The sequence below is a fragment of the Neolamprologus brichardi genome, chromosome 2 (genome assembly GCF_056152115.1).
Source record: "Neolamprologus brichardi isolate AB-2024 chromosome 2, ASM5615211v1, whole genome shotgun sequence".
Taxonomy (NCBI): Eukaryota; Metazoa; Chordata; class Actinopteri; order Cichliformes; family Cichlidae; genus Neolamprologus; species Neolamprologus brichardi.
This window is the reverse complement of record NC_142105.1, coordinates 8,271,538-8,296,233: the sequence shown is the minus strand read 5'-3', so window position 1 is coordinate 8,296,233 and position 24,696 is coordinate 8,271,538. Positions and strand designations below refer to the sequence as shown.

The following is a 24,696-nucleotide window of genomic DNA, read 5'->3' as shown; positions in this document are numbered from 1 at the left end:
GTGATTGCTGAAATTTCCCATCACCTGAGGGTTATGCAACTCAGTTACCTTGGGTCAGATGTTCATGCTACACGGAGCTGAAAGGTTTGAGTTAGAGAACTTTTCCAACTTCTGTGCCCGCTCCGCGTGGTGCCCTGCTGCGAGCCGCAGCTGTCCTGCATTACCTGCTGCTGTCACTCATCTCCACAGCTGACACCTGAGCCGCAGCTTTAAACCTGCTCTGCATTAAAAGAAGCCAAACACAGAGAGCAGACTGACAGGAAGTCCCAGAGTCTGCTCATACTAACTAAATAAAAGGCCCGGTAATTTAATGAAATCAGGCAGGGAGAGCATGTTTGTAGAAGAGGTCATCCTCACCGTTTCCAAAGTTTCAGATGAACTGAAGCTGATAAGAGTTAAACTAATGATATTGGTGACTTATTACTGACTTGATTTAGACTCACTATGAGTTTGTTTTGTGCTCATGTCTGAAATTTGATTTTGATGGGAAACACTCATCGAACAGCTCACGGCTGATGTTGATGTTCGGTCTTGAAACAAGATAATTTTAACAGCATGTTCTGGTCTCTGAGAGGCGTCCACTGCTTCAAATTAAACTGTGCAAAAAGCAGCTCAGTTTCAAACCTGGATCACATCAGGGACGATGCAGGATTCCCAAATGTTAGAGGGATGGAGTCACAACCACTGTTATAGGTAGAATCTGAGAAAATTACAGAGCAACTTTTGTTGTAAAAATGTAACTAAGACATAATGATTTGATTGTTCTTCAACTTCACTTTCATACAGAGATGTTAGTGCAGACAGATGTGAGGTGAGGCTGAAGGACACATGGTGTCAAACGAGCGGCAGTGTGGTCTCACTTTTTGGTTTTATTTTACAAAAAAAACAAAACACACACACACACAGAAACCATCAGCTCTATGGTTGCTTCGAGCTCTGACATGCTGCAGAACAACAAGAGTACAAAACACACTTTACAAAAGTTCACACTCTGAATTATGGAAGTAAAAACTAGCTGTTATATATATATATATATTTTTTTACAGCGCACAGAAAAAACAACATTGGTTTGATTAAAAATAAAAAAGGAACAATTTTAAAAAGTCTTCACACACATTTCTTCTTTTCCAGACATGAATTACACCAGAAAATCACCTTCAGATCCTCTCATGGCTACACAGCAGAGGATTTAACACATGACCTTTGACCCTCTCTAGAGAGCCTCTGCTTTTCTCCTTCTCGTCTTCCCTCTTGGCAGTGTTACTGCCTCCGGCTAATCATCTTGCTGGAGTGACTGTTGAGAACCTTATTGAAGAGATCGTCTGAAGAAACAGAGAATGAAGCAGAGCAGATTCAGATGAGAGTGGCGTGCAGCAGGAACTAAACACATCATGAAGACATTACAAACACTCACCGTTCCTGAAGCCCCTGGAGTCTGCCTGCAAGACACAAAGGAGGGCATTGCAGCTCAAACATGTGATTCAGTAATCAGAGGACAGGTATTACATCAATCTTTCTGATTTCAGGATTTAGAACATTTTGAGGTGCAAAAGTGATATTCAGATTATTTGTGAAAAGGTTTTTTGGCATAAAGAAAGGCCTTTCTCACCCTGGAAGCGGCAATGGCTCTGAGAGGAGCTGCAGGTCCGTCGCTCTGCTCTCTGTCCACCTTTGGAGCTGAAGACACAAAAACGCCAGGTCAGCTTTAAAGGACAGGTCCACATTTGAAAAGCACTTACGTCGCTTCAATTTTATGTATACAGCGCCAAATCACAACATCAGTGGCTGCATGGCGCTTTATATTGTAAGATAGACCCTACAATAATACAACTATCTTATCCATAGTTCGATGTTGTAAACATGGTACTCACGCAGAGGTCTGATGATGGTGTTGACGGCATGGATAATTCCGTTTGTCGCCATCAGGTCAGCGTCAGCCACGGGGATTTTGTTGACGTAAACCGTGTAGTTACGCTGAGAGACAAAGAAAGGCGTCAGACTCGCTGATTATTCCTAAGAAAACAGCAATACTGTGCAACATCTATGGTCAACACAAATTAAATATGCCTTTAAATGTGAAATAAGATACAAAGTGCTGAATAAAATATTGAAAACAAAATATAAAATAGACAAATTAGAGATGAATAATCAAAATATAATAATAATAATCATAATATTAATATCAATAATAATAAACTGTGTATTTAAAATAAATAAATAAAAGATTTCATCATCTTTTAAATAAAGTTTTTGAACCAACCAAGCCCAGCTCCAGCTTCTCCCCCTGCAGAGTTTGGAACCTGGTGTGAGAGGAGACGCCACCGCTCACCAGCATATTCTCCCCCAGGTGATACTTGAGCACACCTGACAGCTGCTGAGGGTCACCTGGACACAGAAACACAAACGGTTCTTACTGTGCATCTGATCTCATTTCCTTCTTCATGCTAAGCTCTGCTATAAGCCATGACTTGCTTTGCCCCGTGTCAGTAGATGACTGGAATCAGAGCAGAGTCTCTGTATGTCTTTATTAGGGTAGAAGGTGCTGCTGCTGTTTGTGCAGCAGATTAAACAAACAGTTTGTGAACATTCAGCGTGTTCAGTCCAAACAAAGAGCAGAAAATTAGCCCCCCTGAGAAATCTCTACAAACCACTTCTCAGTATGAACTGCTGTAAAGAAGAGAGACGCTTTCCACATGTGTGTGGAAACTGTCCATGTGGATTAATTAAGAATGTGAATAAAGAAAGCTGTGTGGTTGAATAAAACTCACGCATCAGCCTGTTGCGTTCATCCTGCGGCAGTGCATTGAAGGCATCGTTGGTGGGAGCGAAGAAGGTGAACATCTTCTGCTGGTTCAGAAGCTCGGTCATACCTGCTGTCTGGATGGCATTGACCAGCATGCTGAAAACAGCAATAAATGATGTTAGCTCAAATGGCAACTACACAACAACACACTAACACCTCTGCTTCCAGTCATTATGCAACACCAAACTAACAGCTTTATGATAATCTAGGCTAACAGCTGACTCACTTTTTTGGAGCTTCAAACTACAAAAAAAACTTTTTTACTGATCATAGTTTGTGCAGTTGCTGCTCTGTGCCTCTAAGGTGCACTGTAGAGTCATTAAAACTGCCAACAGGTGACAGGGAGTGTTTTTGCTGTACTTTTCCATCAGAGAAACATGATTCAGATGGTACAGATCCTCACATGAAGCGGTCATCGGCCTTCAAGACATCCATGATGTTTCCCATTGGTGGAGTGATTACTTTGTCCACTGTGAACATGGTGGCATAGCGTCCAACCTTGTCATGCGCAGCGATACAGGCATTCTCGATGCAAAGGTTCTACAAAGAAAAAAAAATTGTGTTTAAATACATAACACTGGGCTTTGGAATCAGAAAAAACGATTTCTAGTTATTATTATTACTGTTATTATACTGTTTAGATACCACTGCTAGCAAGCCAGAGTGTTTCTGATATATTTGTTGATCTAATATTTGTTGTGGAAACCTGTTAACCTTCACACTGACCATGCTGAGTTTGACCATCTTGATTTTGAAGGTACCCTTCTAGTTATTATTATGTTGCTTAGATTAAAAAAACTGACCAACTAAAGCTTCTTCTCTGTAATGTTTGTTAACTTGCGAAGGAAACCTGACCACAGGCCTGAGGGAATCACAGATGACTAAGAATTTTTTCATGCTACTGTCTCCACGTTCTAGAGTCTAGTCTAGGATATTGCGTTGGTCTTATCTTTACAATGTAAAGTGTCAAACACAAACCTTAAAACATACTTCACATTAAAATGTAACAATTAATGGTGTAATGTAACTCTGTGGCTAAGTAGACAGGTTTATATCCTCTTTAAATGAGGTAACACACCGCACACACAGTCCCACAATGGTTAAGTATGGAAAGACTTAACCGCTGTGGGATGCAGGAAGCTTGATGTGGTCTGCAGAGTTTATTACTGAGCAAACAACCACCCACAAACACGACCTGGGACATGTGGAAACGAGCAGAAACACAAACACTTCACATCCTGTGTGACCAGAGCACAATCAATACTACTGCTAGGACGTATCAATGCGTAAAGCATCAGTGTGAGAGGCAGCTAATCCACTACAAAATCAGTTCACTTTTCGGTCATTCATCGATTATCTGACTTGACTTTTGCAAAGTATGTTTCTGAAAGCCTAAGGAAAAAACTAAAACTGACACATAGAGAGGGGTTAGCAAGGGCAGAACAAGGGTCAACGGAGGGGAGAGAAACGGGGACCAAAAGAGGCCAAACAAGGGCTAACAGCGTGCAAGGGAGCACACAAGAGCCAGCAACGCTAACATGGGGTAAAGGCCAAAGTGACTCAATACAGGGGCGATAGAGGCCAAATAGGTATCAACGTATTAGGTGTAAGCTTGTGAGATTAAAAAGGTTTTGAACATAGACATAGTTATAACTGACCTTCGGTCAGCAGCCAGCTTGTTCCAAAGAACAAGACCACAGTAGCTGAAAGCACCCTCAGCAGGCTGAGACCTGATTCTGGGAACCGTTAAAAGATCTGCATCTGATTACTTGAGAGGTCTGACTGGGTTAGAGAATCAGCAAGTCGAAGATAGGCCAAAACGTGAGCCTTGAGGAAACCCTGATTGGATTTTTTTTAACTACTAATCACAGTTTAGGTCTCTGACCTGAACCAATGAAATCATAAAGGCTTTGAATTAAATGTCATGATCAACAGTGTTAAAGTCAATAATGAGATCAAGCAGAACTAAGACAATACAAACAAGGACCAACCAAGTAGAGATTGACTAATAAGCTGGCTAGCCTACTCAGCAACTGGTGATGCTGACTGTTCAGCTCCAAACAATCATGGGAAAATAAGCATTTATTGTGTTTCATTTCTTACTTCAATAAAGTTCTGTCTGCATGTTTCAAGTTAAAGTTAATAAAGAAAAGAGGTTTTCAAGAGAGATGAAAACCAGCATCTCGTTAGGAGATGGAAGCAGTTTAATTCCTCATGGCAGCAGCAGACGGAGGCAGCAGCTCCATCAGAAGTTGTTTCTTCAGCAGCAGCTTCCTGTTCTGACCACAAACAATCACATAAAACAAAACCACATAAAAGAGCAACATCTGCTGTGAACAGCCTCTTGATCCAGCAGAGAACCATCCACACTCAATTCAGCCAAACAGCTGAACAGTTGGCTGTTCTGCATTCAGAATATTTAACTTGTTTCAGGTCCAATTAAACAGTCTCATGGCTGTATTTTGACACATGATGAAACAGTACTACTCTGCTTCTTTAACCTGTGAATTCCAAGTACTCCTAACCACATCTGTACACTTCTAGAATTTGTGATTTTTGGCTGTTCAGTCGCCCTAACAGAGAGTTATGGTTAGTAACCACAACTGAGTCTGAGACACAAGGAATCTGAAAAGTGCCTCTAACAAACTGTGGAACAAACCACCAAGTAAAAAAATGTCAGTTCTTACTTTTCTGTAGACAAAGACTCTGAGTTTGAGGCCTCCCAGTGTCTCCAACTCCTGGCCATGGTATAGAGCCTTGGATGACAGCTGCTCCTTCAAGATGTGATTGCTCATTAATTTTCTCATGCTGGGAGTCATTGTCATACTTCCTGTTAGACATGTGGAAACAATGGCTGTTCATACCCATTTCTGATTATCCCTACAGGATGGCAGGAAAGTCTTTTTTTGGGGGCCACACGTTACCTTTAAAGGCGTCGTTCAGAGGAGCAAGCATGGTCAGAGTCTCAGACCCGGTCAGGTGGGGGGTTAGACCAGCTTCAACAAACATCCTGGTCGCAGTGGAAACAGATGAACTTTCAGCCAGCTCCAGGAGAGTTTTAGCTGCAAGAGACAAAGAAGTATTAGTACTATCTTTGGTACAACTAATAATCCTTTTAGGTAACCCTAACCCTAACCTAAAAATGGTAACTGTAACTTGTGTTTGTTAGAATTTTCCACAATTGTTCACTTCCAGTGGTAATCAATGTGGACAAATGTGACTTGGTTTATTTTAATATAATTGGTCTCATAGTCACTCAACACCACCATCGGACCAATCAATTGGTTCAAGGTGTGATTTCATAACACCAAAATTTGATTTGGTTGAATATCACCCAGGTGTAGAGATCCAAGAAGTGGACGGATCTTGTCTCTTAGTCTCAGTGAGGACCCTAAACTTTGAAAGATCTGTAAAAATAATAAACATGAGATTTTTTTGGATCTCCTGCTAAGACAGAAGTTCTTCCAATGACCTGAAGGCGATAATTCAACTCTGAGTCCATGATTATTCCAAGTGCTTATGTTAAAACCACTACTGAAGGACTATTTTGTGCGGATTCCTTGTGCAGCAATATCTTCCCTATATTGGGCAAAGCTTTGTGGTATTAGTAGTATTGTTTGTAGAGCAATTACCTGAGTCAGGAATGAGCAGCTCGCCGATGTAGTGGATGACTCCATTGGTGGCTAGCTGGTCCGTCTTGGTGATGATAGCTTTGCCGTTCAGGGTCATGTGTTCTCCATCACAGCCGACCTCCAGCATGGTTCCCTGCAGCGTTTCCAGTGGTGTTCCTGACACAATCGACTCTGCGCAGTGCATGTTCTTCAGGATGTGGTAGTTGAGCAGGTCTGAGGGGGCCACACATCAGATCATACAAAAGTAATTAAAAATATAAACAGAGCCAGATAGAAGGAGTCACAGTGTCTTGTGCCGTTCACCTTTTAGAGCTATGGGGTCTCCCAGAATTCTGTTGAGGGTCTCCCGAGGAATCTTCTCGAAGGCGTCGTTGGTGGGAGCGAAGACAGTGTAATGACCCTCGCTCTCCAGCATGGTGGTGAGACCTGCAGCAGCAAAGGCCGTCTGAAACACAGACAATGAGACATACAAGAAAACAGAGACAAGAGTTTAAGCTGCTTATTCCATCAGAACTTACAACTACTACAAGTGTCTGGGGACGTGCAAACCTGTTGCTGGAGAAAAGCTAAATGTTCAGGATTTCATAGTTCTCTAACTGTTTTCTGTATGTGACAGATATGGACAGCAGTCACCCAGAATCTGTTACTGTGAAGCATGTGGTTAAAAATGTCTTTTTGACATAAGAAACAACTTCTGTGAAAAAGATTTCTCCCCAGTGTCAACATACCCATGGCCACACTCTAAATTGCCAGACAAAAGGTGGTGGCCAGGGTTCTTCTTCTTCTTTCATGTTTAACGGCAGCTTGCATTGGTGGCCAGGGTTTGAAACAACTAAATGCAAAGAGGGATAACTGGACCGCACCACCACTTCCTGCTGAAGGGGCGAATGTGTGTTTTCTTTAATTTACAAATAAAGTAGTTGTACTTCGTGGCTCAAGAGTTGGGAGTTCGGGTTGTAATCGGAAGGTTGCCGGTTCGAGCCCCGGCTTGGACAGTCTCGGTCGTTGTGTCCTTGGGCAAGACACTTCACCTGTTGCCTACTGATGGTGGTCAGAGGGCCTGGCGGCGTAAGTGTTCGGCAGCCTCGCCTCTGTCAGTGCGCCCCAGGGTGGCTGTGGCTACAATGTAGCCTGCCATCACCACTGTGTGAATGTGTGTATGAATGGGTGGATGACTGGATGTGTAAAGCGCTTTGGGGTCCTTAGGGACTAGTAAAGCGCTATGCAAATACAGGCCATTTACCATTTACTTAATTAAATGTTTGAGTTTAGTTTAGGGTTTAGTAGTTTTGATTTCCTTCTTTGGTGTTTAGTTTATTAACAAACCAGACTGTACTGCATTGTTTGCTGTTTATGATTGTGTTTTGTTTAGTTACCCCTCGTGTCTCAATGGTCTGATCAGCCATTATTTATACCCTCGTGTGTAATTTCATGTGGAGGTCATTTATGTTTGTTTGGGCAGTCATTTGGTTTGTTAAGTTTGCAGTCTTTGCCTGAGTTGAGTTTTGTTTCTTTGACCTCTTTTATGAGCTCAACATTTATGACTTTTGTAAATATAATTTTTGGGTTGGGTTCACAAATGAAAACCCTATTTTTGTAATAATTCCTGTGACTCCTCCTGCTTTTTCAACTCGGTCCATCACAATGTCCCATAGAGGTCTGCAACAGCAACTATGGACTAGCAGGTCCAGTTAATGGGGTAGACCTTAGATTCAGAAGGAGAGTTCATGGGACTTTAGAACTTTGACTGATAATTTACCTTGTGATATATTTTAATGATTTACTGTGATGGAATCAAACTCTTTGTCATTTTATGGTGAAAAATGTTCTTCTTAAACTGCTGAGGTATTTGCCCCTGTTATGTTTCACAGCCTGGTGAAACTCTCTGTGATAGTCATTTTATACCCAGTCGTGTTACTAATGAACATTAGCTGGCTGATGTTCCACCAGCTGTTACACAACTTTTACAGTTGCTTTAGCTGTTCATGTAACAACTTCATTTAAATATTTTTAGATAAGCAGGTATTTCTAATTTCGTAGGCTGTTTTAATACTATTTTTTCCAAAGGTTTAAAACAACAAAAGGATTTTAAATTCAATGGACTTACACGCAGAGTCTCCAGGTCGTCATCAATGTCAATGATTGATTGCATGTTGTTGTAGATGGCTGTGATGACGCGGTCAACCACGTGCACGATGCCATTGGTGGCATGTTGGTCAGGTTTGACCAGACGAGCGCAGTTCACAGTCACAATCTGTAGATATAAGAAGGAAATGTATTAATGTGTTGTTACTGCAAATATTTGTGTTACGCCTTTAACAGTTATGTGTATGATCATACATTGATGATCAGACACATAACTGTATGATACCTAATGTAAGATAATAATGATGTTCAGAGCAAGACTGTACATACAGCCTCAGTTTTGAGCCTGGAGACAGTCTGGTAAAAAAAAAAAAAGGTATCTTAACAAGCACTGGGACTGCTGACCAAAGTCCTCTGTGAAAGAAAGAAAGAAAGTGTACTTTATTGATCCCCGTGGGGAAATTCCTCTCTGCATTTAACCCATTCACTCAGTGAAGCAGTGGGCAGCCATTGGGCGCCCGGGGAGCAGTGTGTAGGGACGGTACCTCGCTCAGGGGTACCTCAGGGTAGCTGTTTGGGGGAATCGAACCCCCGACCTTCCGATCATGGGGCCACCACTCTACCTACTAAGCTATCCCTGCACTGTGGAGAAGGGAGAGCAATAGCTTAGCTGATTAATACTCAGAGACCTGACTAAAGTTGGTTGTCTGAGCTAATGACGGTGGTTTCTCATTAATTACAAATTTCACTGGTCTATATTCATGTTATCATGACAGCTAAACTTGATTCCTGTGCCAGAGTTACAGGCTAACAATAGTATGTCTTCATTCACCCCGTTGCTGTAGTGGTGTATATGGACGGGGGCATCCTGGTACATGGAGGAGAAGGTGGATCCGTGCTTCAGCTCCTCAGAGGTCAGCCGGCGATTCACCATGTGGTAATGAAGAGCATTTAACAGCTCGATATTCACATTGCTCACCAGAGCGTCAAGGATCTCCTGGAAAACGACAACAAACGACACACAATGAGTTAAGCAGGAGAACCATCGCTGATTGCTCCTCACAAAAGGAGCGCGAGGTTGCAGTAAAAGTGTGTGAGTGTGTACTGACTGTTGGCAGAGATTCCCAGGCCTTGTTACTCGGGGCGAAGAAGGTGAAGCTTCCTGGACCTTCGATCTCCTCCCTGAGTTGGGCTCGATCAGAGTACATCTGAGTGGTGGAGGCGCCGACCACGGCCAGAGTGCTGTAGATGTTCACAAGAGGCAGCGCTGCAATGGTGCACATAAACAAACACAGCTGATGACTCTCTGCAGTAAAATCCCAACAGATGTTTTAAACATATTTAGTGTAAGGGGTGAGAGGTCATACCTGCAGGACAGCCCTTCTCTCCGGGAATCCTCTCATAACCAGGGCAGCACTCATAGGTGATCACCCTGCAGAGAACACATAAAAACACAGGAGAACATGAGGATTCTTGTGGACCTTCTTGTATTCCCTGACGTCAGAGCAGAGGCCTCATGTCAGACTTCATGTTCCCGTTTCTCTATAAAACTCTCAGCTGCCACATCAGGAGCTCGTAACTTGTCTGTAGGGTTTCTGCTACAGGATACTCATAAATTCCTGTCTGACAGTAATTATGCTAATAAAGTTACGAGCTGCATGAGCAGACCTGAGAGTCTGCAGGTAGTGCAAGTGGTCTTATGAAATGAGAAAAAAAGAGCTCCAGTAACCAATCAGCCCTTACCTGACTCAACAAAACCCACCTGTTTGTCCAGGAAAACAACAGCTTCTACAAAGCTGAAGACCCACCTTTGTTTACTGCATCAGTACTTTGCACACTAACCACTAGTTTATCTAAAGAAAAGATAAAAAAATTATCTTTATTATGGCTTTAGCTTAATGGAAGACCTACACATCTTTCAGCCTGAGTAAGTCATCAGCTGGAAGGAGTTAATGTCGTACGACACAAGCTAAAAGGGGAACTCTGAAACCAAAGACATCTTCAAAAGAAACTTAGACTTTGAGAGAGCTGGATCTGAATCAGAGGCAGCTCGACTCTTTGCTGGATTATGTCAAAGTGCTGAATGAAGGCAAAGATAGTGGAATGGCAATATGATATGAACATCATCCTTCCATGTGTGCCTGTTTGGTGGCTCTTCAGTGTGCCTATGTACAAATGACACCAATCCACCTATTTAAATAAGCATTTGTCTGTAGAAGACAACAGAGAATGGTCACACCCTCTGGATAATCACTGGAAAAGTTGGACCTATTGAGGCCACAATATTAGCCAGAGAAAAATCATGCTGCTGTACTACAGCCAATATCATCCAGTGGGACAGGCGAGCACTGAATTTTGCTGATGACCCTTTTCTGAGCGCCTAAACATGACTCATTTGGACACAGAGTGGATGAGGTGAGTGACATGCTGCCTGCAAATTATGGAAAAGAGAAGAAAAACAGACAAGGAAAGGCTTTGTGTTTCCCTGAGTGTTTTGGATTCACAGTTTGAAGTGTATTCCACCAGAAAAAATATTACTTCTGCATCCAGAGCATTTAATTGCCCTCTGATTTTTTCCAGTTTCTCACTGACTGGAGAGTTTTTCAGTCAGTTTTTGTAGACGTGATTTATGGCCATTTCATCTTGCTTAGATTCAATTACACACGCCTTATTGCAGGTCATGACATGTGTGCTAGATTTACATGTCACACATTAGTGGAAGCAGCACATCTACTATTCCTACTCATTGTAAAGCTGTATGTATGGGACTGTTTTTCCTTGCTGCACCAACACATTCACAGTCTGTCCACAATCTGTTCGTCACGGTGGGCAGAAGGTTCCTCTATGTCTGAAAAACAATTTAAAATAATTGGAATTCACATTATAAACATAAACTTGTCTGAGAAAGGAGGAAATTAAGAAATGCTTTGGTGACAAGTTTATGGTGTCAGATTGTAGTTTAAAATCTTTTTAAAAATCCAAAAAACACAGTTTATTTTATAAATTATGGTCTGGATGTAAAAAAAAATAAAAATAAGGAGAAAGAACAGTATGGCTTATGGCTGGGTTACCCTGTGAGTGACAGGGATTAATAATGGATTCTGACTCCGATTACCTAGTGTACCCAGTGGTCACTCTGGGAAGTGCACCCACTGAGCAGGATTTACAAGCAGTAACTGTGGGACCAGGAGGACCTGTGGAGGTCTGTCTGCTGGAAAAATCTCAGAACGTTACTTCAGCTACAGGCACATGTGGGCTGCAATGAAGCGTACAGACTGAATGGAGCTTTCAGGACTTCCTGTTGAGATTTCCATAATAAATGTGGCTCCACCGTCTGGGCTCATAAAGCTCATTTCCTCAGAGAGGAGAAGAATCTGCAACCAGACTAGACATCTGAGAGGAGACCTGCACCCACTGCCAGGAAAAACACTAAAACCAGGGCAGGAGCCCCCATCCAGCTCCTCACTTCCTGTCCACTACAAAATAAAAGGTCATTATGAAGAGAAAAGTAGCAACTCGACTGCACGTATAAACATCAGTTTGAATAGTTCTGGACATGAACATTACTAGTTTCAGTTTAACCGGCAGCTTGGGGGTGATTAAGACTTAACCAAAGCAGATTTGAACTATTATGTCACTGCAAAGGTAGTGAAGAAGACTGCATACCCATAATCATAGTCAGTGTCTTTTAAACTGAGAGCAAATGAACATAATTCAGCGAGGAAAAAAATCAACCTTTGGCTCAACAACCTTCACTAAAAGAGCTTCTCAGCTCTGACAAATACTTTGATTACATGTGTGACAGAGTAATTCTTCATTTATTTGAATGCCGTCTTCAAAGACTGTTTATAAAAGACAGAATCAAAACTGGAGAAAACTTCTTGGTCAGTCTGTTTATCGAGCAGTTTGCTGGGGTTGAATTCCAGAGGGACATAACAATGACACACAGTGACGGTGACAATACTATCGTTATGAAAGCTCTAGCTACATGTATTAGAAATATGTTGGAAATAACAGTGGGCCAAAGATTAAGTCTTGAGTCTTGAACACCATAGTTAGAATGTAGAAGGTGGAGAGCAGATTAGCTGAGGTGAAGCCTAGCAGACAGCCAGCAGCTACAACCACCTGTGTCGCTTTAATATTTAATATTTATCCTGCATGTATAAGCCAAGCTCTTTGTGTCAAACCAGTGTCAGCCTGCCTCTATGTTGCATGACATGGGAACTTTTTAATTTGCAGTTTGAGATAAATCATTGAGTGATCAGTCAGCCAGCAGTTGAATTCTTCTATAAAAATCAATTTCCTAAACTTCCTCCTGTGTCAGCTCCTCCACTATGTCCTCTCTCTGAGACGTTCTGAGTCTATAAACATCAGATGTGTATTTTCTTCAGCTTTACGAGTCAACGATTGTTGGAAGGATGACTGGCAAGAGTCCCCTGATGGAGGAATCTGATTATGAATTTCTGAGTTTCTTGTGTTTGTTTTAACAGAGTGATTAGTGGACAAATCTTTCAGTGAAGCCAGGACCACCAACCAGTCACTACTCCATATTAACACTTAAACCGTCTGCAGACAGAGGTCTTATTTCTGCTCTCAGGTCCTCTATAATAAAGTTTAATGTCGACAGAGAGAAAAAGGAAGCTCCCAAAGCTCCGGCAGCCTTCATCACCGCTGCAATAAGTGCAAACATGTGAAGAGCAGCTACTGATGGTGCGTGTGTTAATGTGCGCAAACACACACTGGACTGATTATCAAAGCAGATGGAAACTCGGGTCCCTTTTGTTCTCCACACAAGTAAAGATGGCTGCTGTGGATTTATGACAAAACAAACAGAGCAAGGTTGCAGTAATTCTGCTGCCGGGATCGAGCTGCTCGATGAAAACCTTAAAAAAGAAATGCTTTCACATCAGTCAGCAGCGCCATGAAAAGTGAGAAAAGTTTCATCAGGGATTAAAAGTCATTTCCAGAATGTAAAAACAACGTGGACACGTACAAATTTTGTCTTTGAGAAACTTTTGTTAACTAAAGCTGATGAATTAAAGTTAGACACCTCAGTGAGGAAATTAAGGGACGAGTTACACAAGCTTGGTTATTGTGAGGGTGCGGTACATAAACGTGTGCTACTTAATTCTAAATGAAATGCCCTTTATTTAACAAAAATGCCTGTTAATGATCTAGATTTTTTTTTCAACAAAATTAATACTTTTACACAATATTTAAGCGCCTTGAGGCGACTTTTGTTGTGATTTGGCGCTATATAAATAAAATTGAATTGAATTGAATTGAATTGAATTAAGAGACAGAAATCTAATCTTCTGACCGAATTCTGTGTCTTATACACCGCACAGGTGCAAGATCACTGATTTTATTAACATCTCAACAAAAACTCTGAATAAGTCAGTCATGACAAGCTAACAGCTAACAGTTTAAATCCAGACTCTACAAACCACATCACACATTGCCAATAATCAAAGTCTAAACATAACACATCTCAAATCATAGTCAAGCGTTCCAAACTTCATGTGTACTGCTATATGCCTTATTATGTGGGCAAAAAGGACAGAAAGTTCAGTTTTATTTTGCATTTTACAAATAAAGGATTTGAAAATTATACTAAATTGCTTCTAAAAAATCTTGTAGCTCTAAAAACTTCCAAAGCTCTCAGAGCTGGAAGTGAGCTTGAACCTTTGAAGCTCTGAAAGCTAGTGGAGCCCTTGAAGGTGTCTGAGTGATCGACGCTCTCAGAGCTCTTAAAGTTCTTGGACCTCTAACAGCTACCAGAGGTCTCAAGTCTTTGAAGTTCTCAAAACTCGTGGAGCTCTGGAAGCTACCAAAGACTACCAGCATCTGGAAAGTCCTCAAAGCTCTCAGATTTCATAATAATTATCAAGACTAGGTTAGGTAGCAAAAGATCAGCGTATAACTTTGGACACCAGACCTCTGTGCACTATTATAAAATAGTTCTGACACATAAGATGCATTGAGTTTTTCCTTTCCAGTCACCTTTCTCGCTCTCTATGTATTAACAGACCTCTCTGTGTTGAATCATATCTGTTATTAATCTCTGTCTCTCTTCCACAGCATGTCTTTTATCCTGTCTTCCTTCTCTCACCCCAACCGGTCGCAGCAGATGGCCGCCCCTCCCTGAGCCTGGTTCTGCCGGAGGTTTCTTCCTGTTAAAAGGGAGTTTTTCCTTCCCACTGTCGCCAAAGTGCTTGCTCATAGGGGGTCATATGATTGTTGGGTTTTTCTCTGTATCTATGAAGCGCCTTGAGGCGACTTTTGTTGTGATTTGGCGCTATATAAATAAAATTGAATTGAATTGAATTGAATTAAGAAATCACAGCAAGAAGATCAAAGGGACAAAAGTAATGTAACAGTGATAAAGATATGTAGAGCAGAGTAAAGAAATCCCCCCCATCAGATCTCACCCAGCTGCTGAGCTTTAAACATCTCCAGGCTACATCTCTGACCTTTGAGCCATGTTTTAGCAGTTGTAGGCTGACACAAAGTCTCTTCTCACAGTTTGACTCCAAACCTTTAACGCAGTGTCATTTTGCTTTTGTTGTTTTAGCTCCTAAACTGTGGAATGAACGAACTCTCACAATCTGCACAGCTGCCTCCTTCAGTTAAAAACCTGTTGACTTGGATAGTTTTACCTCCTTTAACTGCATATTTTGATCTTTTGTTCTTTATAACATAAATAAGATGGTTACTTCAGTGCTGTTATTGTAAGTATTATTATAATTATTAGCAGTATTACCTAAGGTTAAAGAAACAGATGTGGCATTAGTGTCTGACAGACAGAGGGTACTTTGAGGACCCGGGGTTCAGAGGGGGGTTGTAGTGAATTACGATGGGAGTTATGAGTCTTCCTTCTGCTGACCTCTAACCTCCGGATCCTCCTCCACAGAAACCCACGGGTCCAAAGCCGCAGAGACAAAGACATGACTGTTAGACTCAAAATGCCCCATCAGTGTAAATCCAACTAAACTGTCAGAGATAAGAGCTCAGTGTTTCCACACCCACACTGTGGGTGTTGTAAGATTTGTGTGCATGGGGCGTCAGGGTCCTCCAGCAACTTCACTTCCTACAAATGTCCACAGAAAGTCTCACTTCCTCTTTCTGTCCTACTTGCTGCCAGCTGAAAGAATCTGTTTGTGAGAAACGTTCAGGCTGAACTGTGAGCTGCGTCAAGGCTGTGTCCAACATCCTGACTGGACACATTTAGGACAGGAAATGCACAAACACACAGGACGAGCCTCACAAATGCATGAATAAATACACAGAGTAAGCAGGAGAGATGAAAACAGTATCAGACAGAAAGAGGTGGTGGACAGGAGGAGGATCATCTTTAGATACAAGACGGGAGAAGAAAATAGTGGAGCAGGCCGAGAGATGAAGAAGATGAGGGAACAGAAACCAACTAAGAAGAATTAAAGTAGAAGAAAGAAGAAGTAAATGAAACATTGCAAACAAAGTTATGAATCATTTCTTATTGAAATGTCTGTTAAACTGCTGAAGCGGACATTTCCATAAGTTTGCCTCATGATAAATCTGTGACAGAAACACCAACGCCTTCGGTTTGAATTCAACACGCACCACTAACCGATCAGCTGATACTAGACTGTGGCAAATAAAAAGACATTAACGAGAGACAGGGGCTAATTTTTAGCTCTTCTATCTGGCTTGCTGAATATTAAAAATTAGAGCGACAAAGACCAAAAAGGTTTTAAATTTGTTATTTTTTTATCATCATCTGTGTGAATCCAGCCTAAATGCTCCAATAATTCTACGTAACATGTGAAGCATTCCTCGTCCAGAGCTCATGGAGAGATGATGGATGAAAGAGTCACCAAGATTCAGGTTCCATTTAAAAATGAAAGTAGATGTCAGAATTAATATTTTTAGACTCCGATTTACTTCATTTTCTATAATTTATTAAGAACTCGCGTTGTAACGTGAGTTCAGGGATGCCCCGATCTGCTGATCTAATTTAAAGAATCTCCCCAAATATGGGATAAATAAAGTATTTCTCATTGATAATTGATCTGAGCCCACACGAGCTGATGACTTAGCTGATACCCTTCCACAAATCCACTTTTTCATCTATTTTGATTTTAAAGACTTCACACACACTTACTATGCCTCTGCAAGCTGTTTTGCAACCCTCTTTTCATGTTTCAGCGTCATATCTGCTGTCACTGACGCCTGCTCTGATCTGTGAGAGGCTCTTTGTGCTACACACGGAAAGGTGGGGCGGTGCCAGAGCAGAGTTTTACCAGTAAATCTAAACAACTGCAGATATAAATCTCCTCTGACTGCTCCTTTGTGGTGCTACTTTAACCCTGTCTGGGTTCAAATAGACGCTTTTACAACATTAACCACATACCTTCTGACTTTGCGTACTCTGTTTTGGTGGTAGTTTTTCTTTTTCTTTTGTATTTTGTTAAATTTTTTTTGTCTCAGTTTCGTTTTTCCCGTCGAGAAATCTTCATTTCTCCACAACATCCATCACCTTTCTCTTACATATTGGACCAAAGCTGAGTTTAAAGTGGCAGCAAACAAACAAACTGCTGGCACATTTTGAAGGCATGAATGCATTCACACTGACAGTGGGTGTTTGTGTTTGGTAAAATGTGCTGTCAGAGGCTTGACAAGTTGCAAATGTTCAGATTTAAAAATCACCTCTGATGTTCATGTTTGAGTTTGTTAGAAAAAGAGAAGCTAATAAAGTTTGGGGAAAGCAGCTTCTCACTTGAGTGGACTGAAAAAATGTGGTTAAACAGCCTTTAAATTATATTTAGTTTCATGCGTCCAGCTGATTACTGCTTTGTTAAACTGGCTACTGGATATAACTCAGAGTCTGGTTTTTCTGAGTGAGATTTCATGCCCGTAGTGATGAATGTTATGTAGATTAATCAGGAGAAAAGCTGTTATCACTGCAGAGGCTTCAAGTCCAAATCCCTGTTCATGTGTTCTGTCATTTAGATTCAGCATTTGCAACTGCTGCTTCATGAGTAAACTGTATCACTGTGTTCCTGTTAAACAGTGTTGTCTGTATAAACACATGCATGAAAAATAAGCCTCCTGTCTTTTAAATCTTCCTCAGCCACCGTCACCTTCCTCATGTTCACAGCTCTGCAGGGACACTCCGCAGCCAGCTGCGTTTCACTCAAGAATGTGCTCATAGAAAGAGTTTGGGAGGATTTTAGGATTTAGCAGCACGTTTCCTCTGCAGCGCCTTCCAAACACATACCAAGCAGAAATCCGGATTTAAAATAAAAATCAAATGCAGCGTTTAACGTTCGGAAAGGTTTTTCCTCTTTGGGCTGAAGATGGAGTTGGGAAGTAAATGCAGACAGTAAATTTCAGTGTTTTACAGTCAGAGACACACACCCACATTATTAATGAGGCAGCAGAGGCCAGCTGTGCTGCAGATCTCATGCCGCATGAGCTGGACAGGATTAAAGCAGAGTGCTGTGTCTGTCTATTCCTGTGAGGACGAGTTTCGGTTTTAGACTTTAGGGCTTTCTGGCCCTCACTTTAGAACTGTTCACACTTGGGATCAGGTTTAGCTTTAGGCCAAATGAGATCAGTTCTCACAAAAGCAGGTGTAAAAAAGCAGTCTGTTTCTCTGCACTCATGGAGCTCAAATGGGAAAAATCAGCTCTTAAGTGAAGTTGGTTTTAATCCAAGTGTTTGTGGATGGTTCTGGAATGACTTGTCTGACTGGCCAACTTGACCTCGTGACAAAAAAAGCCAAGAAAACCAACAGTATTTGATTTTTACACTCCCAAATTTCCTCTCAAACTTTAGGAACACAAGAGAATGCACATAATGTTCAGATGATGTGCACGAGGTCTTTCCTGTTTGTGGATGCTTTTCACCTGACAGACTTGTTTACTATACTGCCTGATTTCCAGTGTATGACCTCAACTTTGATCAAAGACTTGGATTTGATAGACACTTACAGCAACAGCAACAACAAAAAGGCTTTCACTTTATGTACATGGATGCATTAATAGAGATGAGTTTATTAAGAACAAACTGGTTTCTGTCATTTCGAGGTTTAGATTAAGTCTTGTAGTTTAGCTGCTGTTTAAGGTTTTAGTCATTTTTAAGGACTTTTATGGTTTGAGGATTTGGGCTTTGTATTCCTGGGTTAAGTAATATTTCCTTCTTTTTGTTTAGGTTATTCTTTCTTCCCCAAGTCTTTATCTCCTTTAAATGGTAAGCGGACTGTTCTTATATAGCACTTTTCTACACTACCTGAGCACTCAGAGCACTTTATACCACTTGGCTCATTCACCAATCACTTTTTAAAAAGAAAAATCTAAGTGCTTTCTATCTAACATTCACACTTCAGTGGATGCAATAGACCAACTTGGGGATATTTGGCGTGCAGACTGGAGGACTGAACCACTAACTTCAGTACATCACTCTACCTCCCGAGCTACAGCCACATAGAGGCACTTCTTTTATTTTTAAAGTATCTCTCATGTCTTGTATTCAGTTTTACTTCCCTTGTGTTTGTTTTGATTAGTTTCAGCTGTTTCTTGTTGCCCACCTGTTTCTCTTACCTTGACTGCTGTCAGTGACTATGAGTGTATATATAGCCTCAGTTTCTTTTATCAGGGTGTCTGTGACCTAAAACTGGTACCAAATGCAGATGGAACTTAGTTTCTGTCATTGTCAGAGCAGAACAAAAAATAAAAAAGGTATGTGTGGGCATGTTTTGGTAGATTTGGACAGAAATGGCCACCACAGCAGGTAGCTCCATGTTTGATTTGGTAGAGTTATGCACTGGATGCCCTTCCTAATGCAACCCCACAGCGTCTTAGCATTCACTTGGGAGGGATCTTTTGTTTATCAAGTGAATGTGTAGAGACTAGCCTTACATTAAAAGTCTTGTTATGATCATTTTCCTATGCTCTGTAAGATAAAGCTAAGTGAAGAGGACTTTGTTTTCCTATTCTGGACCACAGTGTGATTCATAGGCAGGTCTCTGGATTCACTCTTAGGACACTGGATGCTGTTTATCATTCTGCCTTCTGGTTTATTACTGGCAATGGTTACATCCATCATCACTGCAGCTTACATGGAAACACTGGATGTTCTCTGCAGTCCTTATGAAATAATATAAACATTTAACTGTTTATAAGGCTGGACGCTTCAGTTTCACATCTACTTTGTCCTTGCGTCGTATCCTTATGTGACTTTAAACTGGCATGACTGTAATTCAGAGCTAGCCTCATTGCAGTTTAAATAATTTTCAGAAACTCTCTGGACGACTTTACAAGCTAAACTCACTTTTCAAAGGATGAATAAGTGTTTGTAATAAATTAAAAGCTTGCTTCATATACTTTGAAGCACATCATTACTACAGTTTGGGGACTGAGTTCTGTGTTTCAACCTTATTTGATCTGAAATGAAGCTTTAGCTAGGTAACACTGAAGGAATTTAGACTTGACTTGGACTTAAATTAATGACTCGGACTCTAACTCGAGAGACTTTAGACTTAGACTTGAGGACTCCAAAGGAAGTGGAATATATCAGAAAAGTCGATGTATATGTTTGCACGTGTCCTTTAAATGAACTCATGAGACTGGGAGTGGAGTCTCAGCCTCAGATGTAAACTGACTCTGAATTTTGTGCTCCGCTCTTTTTATTCTGAGGTTATGTAAGAGGCGGGTAAGAGGCGGGAGAAGGACATTTCTCTGTTATCTGAACACAAACTCTCTCTTTTCAGCAGAACTAAAGTCAAACTAACAGAGTTGGGGTGAAATCGAATACAAAAATCAACTCAGAACCACAGCTGTAACCAAAAGTGAGCAGCAGTCGACGTGTGCTGCGCTTCTTAAGGAAAACTAAGAATGTATTTAAAATGGTAAATATGGCAAAAAGTGCAGTTGGTGGGACTTACGTGGGTTTGCCACAGATCTTGCGGTGGTACCACTGTTTGCAGTTGGTGAAATACTTCTTGCTGGTGCCTTTAATCTGTTGCATGGCGCAAACATTGGGTCTGAAACAGAAGAGAGACAAAGAGGAAACAGTTTAGTTTAATTCAAATGTTTATACTTATTAACCACTGTCATTTACAACATACAGAGACAGTTGGCTTAAGTAAACCGCTAATCCTGAGCGTGAGAGCAGAGACACGTAGAAGCTCTGTTAAAAGTCTAAATCAAAGTATTTGAGTCAGCAATTCATAAACTGAAACAGACTGACAGCCATAGGTTTCACAAATGATAAACTGGGACTGTCAAAAAATTCAGTTCATACCAACTCTGGTAAACATAATTATCCCCAATTAAGAAAAACACTCAAACTCACTCAAGCACAATGTTGTGATCTCAGTCGGCATGCATATCGTTTCATTGTGTATTGTTCTGTCTGCATAGGGATAAATATTAAGACGAACCACACCACACAATTTATAGCCTGAGCTAATTTGCACTGGCTGTCTCCCGAGGCGTCTGTGCAAAACACACACGCGCATGACTAAAAAGCAAAACAATCTATACCATAAATCATCCACAATGAAATCCCAAACTCAGAACATAAAGTACAAACAGAGCAGTCAAATACATGAAAGAGCAGATCGTGCAGGGCTGCAGGGCTGATCCCTCTGCTACAACCGTCAAAATGATTAAAATGATCTCAGTTTGAGTTCTGCAGGTTAGGAATTTGTCACGTTGTTGACCCGAATTGAAAAAGCTGTTTATCCAAATGAGGATTTACGTAATGGCACCTTACAGTTCCCACTAGTTGACCCATGTGATTATATCCATCGAGGAGCCAGAAGGAGAAGGCAGGAGGAGGAGGAGGTCTGATATTAGGTAATTCTTCTGTGCGGAAACCAAGTAAGCAACAGTTTTCTGAAGTGTTGTTTCTAGTTTGGTAACTAAGAAAATGTTGTCTGCCCTTCTTCCCTTCCAGCCTGGGCTCACAGCCAGATGTGAAGTATTTAGGAAAATGCATTTGTCCTTGTACATAAACACAGTTTTACTCGCTTTTTTCAATTCCAGTCAGGGTGACAGTGAAACCGGGAGGTTTTTCTCATGTTAAAATCCTCTGAGAACTTTTCTATGATCCTTTTGTAAACCTATTATAGCTGTTAAAAAAAAAACAAAAAACAGAACACATGAAGAAATTTTTTTTTCTAAAAGTTGAGGTCATTAAAGTTGATGGAAACTAAACTTAAAAGTGAAACTGCCGTCGTTTATAAAGGTTTTGGCACTGGTTTTTGTCAAATGGTCGATGACTGATTGCTGGAGCTCTTTCTCTAACATCGTAGGGTCTTCAGCTTAGGTATAGAAATTAACTTAAATTGAACATGAAGAGTTATGGCAGATTATATCAACCAGTACAGAGTAGGGGAGACCGGGGATAGTTGTAACGTGGGTCAGTTGTAACACTTCCAATTTCTCCAATCAGGGCTAAGTTTCAAATGATGTGACTCATCCTGTGCATGCCCAATTCAGTTCTGCTATCACATGTGAAAAATCAGCACATTTTGTCAAACACAGACAATTTAACATGAAAAAAAGTAATTTGTATGCCAAAAAGTAAGTTTTTCTACTTTATTTCAATTTCTAATAGCATTATCTGCTTTGCAGTTAAACTCATCAAACTTAAATTATGTTATTTGTATGTCTATGGGGATATATTCTGTGTAGGTCTTTAGTGCTAATGTTTTAGCCATTGGCTGTAATGTTAGCTAGTTCATGGCTATAGGAGTCCGGGTCAGTTGTAACAGCAACAGTCTGGGTTAGTTGTAACAATAATGCAGATGTTACAACTTACCACACTATTACTTTAACTTATATTAAACAAGTTGTGGCAACGACATCAGCAGAGAGAGGTTCACTGGTCGCTTTTGTATATGCGGTTAATGCCATTGGCAACACAATTCCTCCACTGTTTGTGTTCCCACACATACATTATGCAGACCACTGTGTCAGAGATGGACCAGTAGGAAGTATTGGTAGTGGAAATAAATCAGGATGGGTGCAAGAAACAGATTTCCTCATCTTTCTGAAGCACTCTGCAAACCACACCAAGGTAAGCCATGATAAAAAGTAATGGAATTGCGATGCTGGTGAGCAACTACATTTTTTCAGCTTCATTGTTATGTTCAAAATTGGTGCAAGAGTTGTACGTTATAATGCCCACTGAGCCAATGAGGCCAAACTCAAGGAAGACCAACCAAAATTAATGAAATATCCAGTTGCAGAAAATTCCATAATTTGTCTTTTTTGGGGGGTTGGAATATGTTCAAAAGCTAGATTTTTGCATTCTGTCACACACACATAGCTACATAAATGGCTCTAAGTGCATTCATGTGTTGAATAAAAAAGATTACATGTTAATGTTTTGTTAGTACCCTTATTTCATTGTGTTACATTTCACCCCAGGATATGTTACAACTAACCCAGACTATGGGGTTAATTGCAACATTTCACTCTTTGTGTTTGAGACCATACCATGCAATGGGTAATTGTGCTGCAGAGAAAATAGCTGCGCTATTTAATAGCCGAGACATGTAAATACTTTGCATTACATTTGGAATCCACTACCTTAAAAGAGCTCCAATTTACAGACAGAAATGTCAAAAATGTTACAACTATCCCCGGTCTCCCCTACAGAGTACAAGCCGGATCACTGTAACACCCTCACACGCTGACTCTCGGCTCACACAGACTCTCTCAGGCTGGCACCGGTTTCCTGTCTGTGAAGGAAATCCAGCTGTTTAAACCCTGACCCCCAACCCCCCCACCCAAAACCATGGATATTTAATATCGTACTGCAGTACACAAAGAAGAATTCAGATCCTTCGCTTAAGAAACAAGAAACCGCGTCACTCCAGTGAGAGCTGAAAATTACCACCACACCTGGCATGAATTGAAACCCTGGATTCAGATGAATATCTGGAGCTGGGCTAGTTTTTTCATATTTTCTTCAGAAAAACCAGGATGTCTCCCTTTTTGTGTGTATATTTCAGTTTTATTTGTAGTGTGAAGATATGACAACAAATATTCAATTATGTCACATCCCACAACAGTGAAGAATGACTAGATGTGGACCGACTCAAAACATTAATCACCTGAGTTGGCCAGAGCTCCACCTCTAACAAAAACACATCAAGTGAATCCATCCAGAACTTTGGCAGTCCTGCTAACAAACAGACACATTGAACCAATCACATGAGGAGATGATGCTCAAAAAGTCAGCGACTTCCTTCCGACTATTTCTAAAATTATTTTTTAAATTGTCCTTTTATCATCTCTGATCATTTAATAGTTGCTTTATTGATTTTCAATTCTCCAGTTGTGCTTTGGAGGAGTGCATTATACTCTTTGAGATCATGAGGAAAACGTGAAGTGGTAGTTCTTGAATAAACTTGATCACAACCATTGTCCAAATATGGAGATACGCGCTTTTCCCTGCACAGTGAGGCCATGAGAAACAGCCGTCAGACAGATGTGAGTAAAATGGATATTTTATCTGAGGTGTAGTGCAGAAAAAAGTTGCACAACACGACCTTTATTAAAAATCAGCAGAACATCTGTTTTTCATTTGCAGCAAATAAGTATATTCATGACGAATCGATCAATAAAATTCAGTCACTTTCTAGTAGTCGCCCTTAGAAGGAATCTTTTTATTTCTCCAGTAAAAATATTCGATACACGTCATGTTCCTGCGTAATGAAGTACTTTTATTTTCATACTTTGTTTCCAAACCGGGACTTTTACTTCTTTATTAAAGCTGACGTTTTAGTACATTTAGTGTAGTGACTAAAGGACCAGAGTACTGACACTCCCGCAGATTATCGATCACTCTCTGATCATTTCTATTGATCAGCTCAGTAGTAGTTGAGGTTCAGTCGGGCAGGACCAGGCTCGGGTCACTTCGATTCAGGAGAGAAAAAAAGAAAAAAACCTCACCCATGCGTCCGGCCTCTGATCCGGCTGTGCTGCAGGACCGCCTGGAAAGGAGACCGGGCCACACACACGGTCAGAACCAGGACCAGACCCAGGGCCAGCGCGCACACATTCATCTTCACTTTCTGGAGAAAAACCTGCTGCTGCTGCTGCTTCTTCTTCTCTTTCTTCCTGTGCTTTTTCCTCCTTCCCTCTCTGCAGCCCTCGGTCCCTGGGACCAGGACAGTCC

The 24,696-nt window shown here is 41.0% G+C and overlaps 1 protein-coding gene across 1 annotated transcript; it reads right to left on the bottom strand.

Moving 5' to 3' along the window:
• Positions 1 to 849: 849 nt before the first annotated feature.
• On the bottom strand, positions 850 to 24,696 carry tgfbi (transforming growth factor, beta-induced). Its single transcript, XM_006798915.3, has 17 exons — positions 24,471 to 24,696; positions 20,447 to 20,545; positions 9,888 to 9,952; positions 9,630 to 9,787; positions 9,353 to 9,517; positions 8,543 to 8,689; positions 6,739 to 6,880; positions 6,436 to 6,648; positions 5,728 to 5,865; positions 5,491 to 5,633; positions 3,207 to 3,343; positions 2,769 to 2,899; positions 2,261 to 2,385; positions 1,872 to 1,974; positions 1,610 to 1,677; positions 1,415 to 1,439; positions 850 to 1,322 (listed from the first exon to the last, which is right to left on the bottom strand). Exons 1-17 carry the CDS (start codon positions 24,581 to 24,583, stop codon positions 1,261 to 1,263), a joined length of 2,034 nt encoding a protein of 677 aa, XP_006798978.1. The 5' UTR covers positions 24,584 to 24,696; the 3' UTR covers positions 850 to 1,260.